The sequence below is a fragment of the Lonchura striata genome, chromosome 11 (genome assembly GCF_050655825.1).
Source record: "Lonchura striata isolate lonStrDom1 chromosome 11, ASM5065582v1, whole genome shotgun sequence".
Lineage (NCBI taxonomy): Eukaryota > Metazoa > Chordata > Aves > Passeriformes > Estrildidae > Lonchura > Lonchura striata.
In genome coordinates, this window is record NC_140713.1 from 5789858 (window position 1) to 5799010 (window position 9153).

Consider the following 9153-nt stretch of genomic DNA (forward strand, 5'->3'; position numbering starts at 1 on the left):
CAGATCCCAGCGGGCAGATCCCACCGGGCAGATCCCAGCGGGCAGATCCCAGCCCGGAGAGCTGCGGGCAGATCCCAGCGGGCAGATCCCACCGGGCAGATCCCAGCGGGCAGATCCCAGCGGGCAGATCCCACCGGGCAGATCCCAGCGGGCAGATCCCAGCCCGGAGAGCTGCGGGCAGATCCCAGCGGGCAGATCCCAGCGGGCAGATCCCACCGGGCAGATCCCAGCGGGCAGATCCCAGCCCGGAGAGCTGCGGGCAGATCCCAGCGGGCAGATCCCAGCGGGCAGATCCCAGTGGGCAGATCCCAGCGGGCAGATCCCACCGGGCAGATCCCAGCGGGCAGATCCCAGCCCGGAGAGCTGCGGGCAGATCCCACCGGGCAAATCCCAGCCAGGACAAATCCCACCCGGTCAAATCCCACCGGGCAGATCCCACCGGGCAGATCCCAGCCAGAACAAATCCCACCCGGAGCGTCCCGAGCTGTGCCGGCGCTGCCAGCCCGGGCTCCTGTGGCGAGCGCTTTTCCCGATCCAGACCTGACTGCTGCTGACCATGACAGGTCAGGACCACCACATCACAGCTTGGCAGCTCTCCTCTCCTTGGCATCTTGTTTGATTTATGTATTCCAGAGCCTGCTCCGCGGGCTGCCTTTCATTCTTCCCAGCTGGACCGAGGCGCGGTTTGAGTCTCGCCCATCCTGTGGAAGCAGGGATTGCCCAGGGAGCCACGCCAGCCGGCAGAGAAAACACAACTCATTTGTAGCCAGGGAAAGAAATACTCCAACAGGATTAAGAGGCTGAAGCCTCCAGTCAGAGGAAGGTGCACCGGCTTCATGATGCTCCCAGCAAAATTCCTGCAGTTTTAAGGATTAGTAGAATATATTGCAAGGACTAATGTAATATGATGCATTACCTGATGTGTACAGAATTTGCATCTAGGCTGCAGTGTTTATTTATTCAGCCATAAAATGCAGAAAACCAGTTAATTGTGTGACTTGCTAACTGCACACAGAGGTGTGCAGCCGAGTGCTTAAACTACAGAAGAACTGAACTGTGTGCACCCAAATGACACACACACTTAAAGGAAGGCAGATACGACTGAAATTCAAGTTGATACGATGCTTACTTTTTGCTTGAAAAAATAAATTCACTCTCTTGTTTTACTAGGAATGGTCCAATATTGTCCTTACAAACAAAGATAAATGTGGTAAAACTTCATCACTTCTATGCTAAAAATATAATCCAGAGTAAGACCTCAGTTAAAGGTCTTAAGTTTTCAAGATCAGACCTAAAATGCTAAGTGGGAAGGGGAAGAAATTTTTTAAGCAACAGCTCCTGTTTCAGGCTCCTAGTCAATTTTGCATTAATAAGAAGCATTATAAAGAATTTGACAGACTCTTTATAACACTGACTTATGTTTCAAAAGACCCAGTGCATAAATGTGTTGTTCTGAAAATAAGTCAGTACAAATTTGAAGAGAAACAATTTATGTGACTCAGTCCTAATTATTTTCTTTCTGCCTAAAAAGCAATTGGGGTTTTTTTTGTTTTTGTTATTTTTTTTTAAGTTGGCTGTAGTGTTAGTGAAACAGTTTTCTGATTTTCAATAATAAAAACTAGTTTTGTTGTATTAGAACTGTTAGGGAAAAATAATGGAATCTCTTGGCATTGATTGTTTTTCTCTGCGAGATTTCAGATTATGTGGATGATTTATTTGTCACTTTGCAAGGGAAATAAGAAGTATTTTGCTGCTTAGATACCTTCATAATCCTTGGGCAGAGTATGTGCCAGCTCTCCCATTAGCAAAGTGGGGAAACCAAGCTTGAAGGGTTAAGCAAGCTCCTACCTCCTGAGATTATTTCAGTCAAAGCCACGTGTGGCACATCTGACCAGAACCCAGAAGGAGCTAATTTGAGTAGATTAGGGGAAAAAAGTCCTATGACAAACAATCATCTCCAAATTACACCAAAATGAGAGGGCGGGTCAGCTCCAGAGGGGTTTGGCAGTGATGCCTCTCCAGCCACTCAGGCTCTGCTCAGCTCAGCAGGGACACAGCTGTGCCCAAACCCTTTGGCCACTGCACTTAGAGCTGGCCAGTGGGGTCTTTGTCACCTAAAGCACGGGGTTTGTGGGGCTAGTGGCTGTCCTGACCCTCCTGCTGTGTGGCCCACCCCGGTGGGGCACCAATGCCCTGCAGCAGCACAGGGCACCCGGGATGTGCCACAGCCCAGCCAGGCAGGGTATGGCTGTGTCCTGGCTTGTAACACAAGCATGTATTCTATTGCCATCTGTTGGAGGTGGGGCATTTTTCTTATCTCTTCCAAGAACAATGTCTCCCTCTGGGGAGATCTCTTCTGTTAATGGACCATTGAATGACTCACTGCATGACTGGTAAAGTTCCATCATCCCATGGTGAGATGCTCCACCCAGAGGGAGGAGCCAAGCATTCCTACCTGCATAAAATCAGCAATTCGCTGGATTCCCAGAGGAGCAGTTCTCTTCCCCCCTGGATCCCCAGAGGAAGACCAGGCCCACCACTCCATCACCAGACCTTCAGAGAAAACCCCACCCTTCTACAGAATCACTGCTTCAGCAGCATTTCATCTGCCACTCCAGGAGGAGCAGCCACCATTTAACTGGACTATCACCAACACCCTGACTCCTCAGGGTGTCAGGTTTCTGACTCTATCACTAGTTTTGTTTGTACTAATTACATTTTTTAAATTATTTTTATTTACTTTTTTTCCTAGTAAAGAACTGTTATTCCCATTCCCATATCTTTGCCTGAGAGCCTTTTTCAAAACTGTGGTAATTGGGAGGGAAGAGGTTTACCTTTTCCATTTCACAGGAGGCTCCTGCCTTCCTTCACAGACTGCTGTCTTTGCAAACCAAGACAGGGTGCCAGGCTGGGCTGCGCCCTGGGAGCCTCCCTCCGGGCAGGCAGCCTGCAGGGAAGGAGGAGAGCAGAGGGAGCTGCTCAGCACGGGGTGGTGGAGCTCACATCTTCCCTGCCACCAGGACACAGCCCGCTGTGAGCGCAGCGTCAGCACAGGGAGGTGGGGCACATCCCTGCCACTCCTCTCTCTCTTCCCAAAGGTCCCTGCCAGCAGCTGCTCCTCATTCCCAGGTCGTATTTTTTCCACAGATTTAGTGGGAATTAACCTCTGGCCTGTTCTCTCCCTCCTGTCCTGCTCTGGAAGCTGAGCCACAGCAGGAAGCAGAGTCTGTCCCAGCTCCTGCTCAAGAACCTTGCTGAATGAAGGCTGTGAGTGCTGCAGTGAGGTGCTGCAAGGCAGCAGACTGATGAGACAGCTGGTGAGAGACCCTGAGCAGTGGTAGAATTAAACTGGGAGAGCAGGGTTTCATCCATCCTAAGAATCAGGATGTCTTCATCACTGCAGACAGGGCTGTTCCCTAGATCCACAAAAGAGAAGCTAAGGAATGGAAATAACTTGTGTGCAGTAGGATGCAAAAGCTCTTTAGAGGTAGGACATAAAATAATAAATGTGTGAATTGATAATAAGAGATAGGTAAAAAGGTCTCAGAGGATGACAGAATGTCTTCTGCAGATACTGAAGTGTGTTGGACAAAATGAGGGCTCTCTGCTATTTGTACATTTTGTAAAAATGCCCTGTATATTTAGCATTTTGTGAAATGAAAATTTTCTGTGCTATTAAATGTTGCTGGCAAATGGCTGTGAGACCAGCAAACTCAAACACACCTCAACTTTCCCCACTTTGGTTCTCTTTACTGTTACTTAGTAATATCAGAGAGATTTTACTACAAACTTTTGCCTATGGAAGAACACTGACTGCCACTTCTTCAGTCTGTATTTATGCCAAATAGCCCATTTGGTACAGGAAGGGAAAGTGGTCCAGATCTCTGCTTGACAGGCCAAAGAGAAATGCTTTTAACAGCCATAAAAAAATTGTAAAACACAGAATTTATAAATCAAAGCTCCAGAGGAAGATCTTAATCAAAGCCCTCTATTGACATAGATACATCACTCTTGAGCATGGCCAGAATACTGAAATAGCTTTTATTAATTAACATTTCCAGTGTGTGGCACACACTGCTCCACCCAGGGCCAAAAGAAACAATGCCATGCAAGGGTGAAGCTCTTCCATGGACAGTTCAGCTGCATCTTTGGACAAAGCTGCTGAGCTGCTTCCCTGCCACTGCTGAGCCTGGGGACACAGGGGCTGCAGCAGGTTCAGACCCTGGCACAGCACAGGGACACGGTGGCAGCAGAGGGGCTGCCTCAGTCTGTGGCTCAAACACTCCCCAGAGCAGGGACAGCACAGACAGCTGCCCTGGCAGCACCCTGGCAATGGGCAATGCCATCCAGCTGCCCTGGCAGCACTGGGAGTGGGGAATGCCATCCAGCTGCCCCTGGAAGACTCTGCCCAGAACTCAGGAATGCAAAGCAGATGTCTGCTCCGGGCATTTTTCCTGGACTTGAATGAGGCTGTTTGGATTCAACACAGCTGCTCCAAAGGGTCATAGTTTCTCATGGAAGGTGTCCTATTACAAAGCATTCCAGAGGCTAAATTTAGGGGTGGCATTTTGGCCTAATAAACATTTGAAAATAAATATTTCTAACAAATTAGTGTTTTCTTCTCCCACTTTGTCTCCATGCAATAGGAACCAGCTAATGATCTTCAAGAGCAGGATGGAAGGTTTCCACCAGAACTGGTGGTACATTATCAGCAAGTACAGAGCTGAAGGAGCCTGGATAGGAGGGCCTGGGCCTTCAGCAAAGCCACTGTGGTTTGTTCTATGATAAATACAACATCCACATCACTTAAACACACCAGATCTAAACTAATCAGATTCTCCATCCCTAAACAGCAGAAGTCAGACCTCTGCTTTGAAAATCATCCCTCAATGATTAACGGTAAATGCAAACCATCAAACACATTCTATTGCTTCTCTGAGAAGGCAAATGGTCCAAAGTGCATCCCCGGGACTGCTGTGCACAGTGTGTTTCATAAGGCAAGTGCCAACATTCCAATAAATTATTTAGCACTAGTATTATGAAGTGATGAAAGCCAAGCAGAGAGCTTCAGCAAAGCACCATGTACTGATCCCTTCTCTGTTTGGAGTGCAGGTTGAAGCAATCTGTTGTCAGCTTAGTCATCCTCCTGTATTCCCCCTGGCACATACTTGCATTTCTTTCTCCCCCCAAAATCTGGGGGAAAAATTTATTTTCTTTGTAAAAAGCCACCAAAAACCAGAAAACAAAATCAAACCACCCAAGCGTGGTGCCTGGGAGCTGCCAGCATGCATTACCATGGCTGGAGTTTCATCTGTGGTGCAAATGCTGGCAATGTCAGAACTAATCAGTTCAGTGACTCAATAAGAGGCAGAGCAAAGCTGGGTTGTTCTGTTCCTTGCCCAATATTAATATTACATAAATACTGTCTTTATTTGCAGTTTCATTCATACATCCCAGCCCATTCAAAGGCTGCTGAGCCAAACGAGCAGGCTGAGGCTGCTGCAGAGTTGGCTTTCTGCAGCCCTGTGCAGACAGGGAAGCTCAGCTCTGGACTGGGAAGGTCTGGCTTTGTTCCTCTCCTGCTTTGCTGTGTGACTTTGGATGTCACACTTGGAGCACTCAACTGGACTGCCAGGCTGAGCTTCACACAATGTCCATCAGCTTCACCCTTTTCAAACAGCATCTGAGACCCTCCCAGGGAAAATACTCCTGGAGTGCAAAGCACTGCCATCAAACTGGTGAGCACAACCTATATTTTTAGAAAGTGTATTTCTTATTTTCCAGATAACTGATGGCAAAGAAGGCAACATCGCAATGGATGCATGTACCAAAACACCCAGCAGGATTTCTCAACAGGTTGTTATTTTTCCATGTGGTCCAGGACTAGAGACATCCTTTACAAAAATTCAGATTAATTTTTAATGAGTTTTTCTATTGTCAAGGTCTACCAAAGACAACAGTTTAATGAATGGCGCAGTTCCCAAATAGGAACCAGAAGAATAAGTTGAGTTTTAGCATTAAATCTCAAAGCACTTAGAGCAAAACTTGTCAAACACTGCCAGGACAATCTTTCAGCAGAGCCTGCTGGGCTGCTCATACTGAGAACTGGTAATGACTCCTGTATTGCAGGTGCACAAATAACACCTCTTCAAAGATACTGTATTTCCTACCACAATGAAGCAGTAATTAAAAATAAATCATGTTTTACACAGGTCTAAAGAGCCCTCCACATTTGGCTAATCTAAGGTAAGATAATTAAAATCAGACGTGATTTGGAAGTGTGGACACTTACTGCTAAATGTCCTCCAACTCTGCACACCAGCTTGTACAACCTGTGATGTCTGAAAGTGAAACTGTATTAACAGTCCGAAACTGTCACAGGAATGTAAAGATTTTACCTAAAAGTTATCTTGGTGTACTTGTGAAATGCAGTGTGCAAAATCCACTTCTAAGATGCAGTTTATAACTTATTTTTAATAGTGAGAAACCAGTTAAAAACAGGTTGAAAAAAATGGTTAATGGAAAACTGTACCTATGCAATTACTCAATACAATTAAAAAGCCAATTTTTATTATATTTTTGTAGCTGTCTGTAAGCTAACTCCCCACACAGTATTTTTTAAAAGAGCAAAGAAGCATTTCCTCAAGAGAATTTAAGTGATTTTATTTTGCTCACAGTTTTATATAATTTGTAACATCACCGCATATATACAAAATTAGTTAAGTAGATCAGAACACCAATGATTTCCTCACCAGGCAATTATGACCGAGCAGACAAACACTGATTCACCACTTCCAGCAGGTGAGAGTTTTCCAAAGCAGCTGCCACACGTTCCTTATCAGCGAGCTGTTTATTAACTGTGCAGGAAAAAGCCCACGAGAAACCAGTCAGGACACTGGGACTCGCTGTGCTCACGCCGAGCCCCACCATCCCAGCTGCAGGGCTGGGGATGCCCAGGGCACCCAGCTGCTGTCTCAGCACGGAGCCTCTCTGGCACAGCAGCTGTGCAGGAGCTGCCTGGGATTCAGCAGCAGGAGCTGCTCCACGGGCGTGACACAAAAAATCCCCGTTTCCTCCCCTGTTCCCAGTGCTCAGGCAAATCAGCAGTGATGTCTGAGAGCACAGGCTGCCTGAGGAGATGTGCACAGAACACTGCAGCACTCCATGTTCTGTTGTGGAACATCCCCCAGAATCTGACGCACAGAAAGTCCCAGGCACTGAGCAGCTGCTCTGCAGCTGTGGGAATCTCTCTCCTCACTAATTTTCAAGATTAAAACAAATATGAAGGCCACACGAGAGAGGACTAAAAGTCTTACCTGCGTGCTCAGAGGCATGTGTTCCTGGCGTTATATGAACATCCAGCTGAAACAGCAGCATGAAAGAAACGGGATGAGTTCGACAAAGCATCGGAACATTAAGTTCAAACTAATACAAATGAAATAGTAACAAAAAGAAGAGAGAAAGGACATTCTTGCCACTATCAATTATTCTATATAACAGAATAAAACAGAAGTGTACAATTGCAGAGCATTCTGCATTTGCACATGGTTAAACCTGCTTCAGACAAGGGTGAGAGCTCCCCTCCTGCTGTGCTGCAGAGCACTGCCTGCAGTGATTGCCCCTGGCCCGTGACAACCCCCAGAACTGCACGCTGGTATTTCACCCACTGCCCTCTCTGCTTCCTGCAGCACCCCTCACACCAAAAATGAAAAAACCTCTAGTTATTTTTCACTGCAAGCTGCTTAGCTTTTTTTTTTTTTTTTACCTTTTAAAACTTTTTTTCCAAACACAACCCCTCTCTTTTGCTTTGACTGCTCACCTTGAACCTGTCGGGCAGAGAGCGGAGCAGCTTGACCTTGATGGAGAGGCCGATGAGGGTGGCCATGCTGCAGTGGGGGATGGTGGGCGTGAACTCCACCGACACCGTGCTCTCAGCATCGTTCACCTGCGGGCACAGCGGCTGGCACCACAGCCCCGAGCCCCGCTCGGGCACCGTCAGTGCTACCTTTACGTGCTACCGTAAATATAGTTCAATACTATAAAACACGAGAAGTCTATTTGAATGTTAGAAATTATTAATTGACAAGTACTATGTTCAATATATTAAATATATTAAAATATTATATTGTAATGTGATCATTAGAATTATAACTATTGTAAATACATTTAAATATTCTACATTTAAATATTATATTGTTAATTTATTATATATTCAAATATTATATTATATCTTATTATATAATAATAGAATATAATACAATAATATAATATAATATAATATAATATAATATAATATAATATAATATAATATAATATAATTTATATTATATTATATTATATTATATATTATAATATATAATTATAATATATAATATATAATATACTATAATACAATATCTAATATATATTATAGTATGTATATGATATTATATTATATATATTGTATCATATGATAATATAATATTTATAATATAATATTATAGCATATATATGGTATTATAATATAATAGTATATTATATTATAATATTACAGTATATATATTGTAATATGATATGATATGATATGATATCATATCATATATCATATATCATATCATATCGGACGGCTGAGGCAGCACATCCCGGCGGGATCTCACTTTCACTCGCGCTTCCTCGACGACGTTGAGCTCCTCCAGGGTGAGCGGGTGCTCGGGGTCATTGATGGAGCGGATGAGATGTGCGGGTTAAGGAAAGCGGCGCTGCCCGCCCCGGCCCGCCCGCCCGCCCGGCCCTGCCCGCCGCTCCCGCAGGATATCGAAGATCTCCCGGTCGTCGATGGCGTCGGGCAGCTCGTCGTCCTCCTCGCGGGCGGTGACGGGGCGCTCCCCGGAGCGGCGGTAGACGAGCGGGTTCGCGTTCTCCAGCGGCGCCGCGCCCGGGCCCACCATGGCGGCAGCGGAACCGCCCGCACCGGAACCGGCCCGGAGCGCGATGGGCTCCGCCCCGCGGGGCCGGCAGCGGGGCGGGGCTGCCGGGCGTCCCGGGAGCGGGGCGGGGCTGCCGGGCGTCCCGGGCCGGGCGGGGCTGCCGGGCGTCCCCGGGAGCGGGGCGGGGCTGCCGGGCGTCCCGGCAGCGGGGCGGGGCTGCCGGGCGTCCCGGGAGCGGGGCGGGGCT

At 46.7% G+C, this 9153-nt stretch overlaps 1 protein-coding gene across 1 annotated transcript; it reads right to left on the reverse strand.

Moving 5' to 3' along the window:
- Positions 1-6637: 6637 nt before the first annotated feature.
- On the reverse strand, positions 6638-8957 carry CIAO2B (cytosolic iron-sulfur assembly component 2B). Its single transcript, XM_085589421.1, has 5 exons — positions 8795-8957; positions 8637-8716; positions 7820-7945; positions 7317-7362; positions 6638-6857 (listed from the first exon to the last, which is right to left on the reverse strand). Exons 1-5 carry the CDS (start codon positions 8925-8927, stop codon positions 6760-6762), a joined length of 483 nt encoding a protein of 160 aa, XP_085445547.1. The 5' UTR covers positions 8928-8957; the 3' UTR covers positions 6638-6759.
- Between the last annotated feature and the right edge of the window lie 196 nt (positions 8958-9153).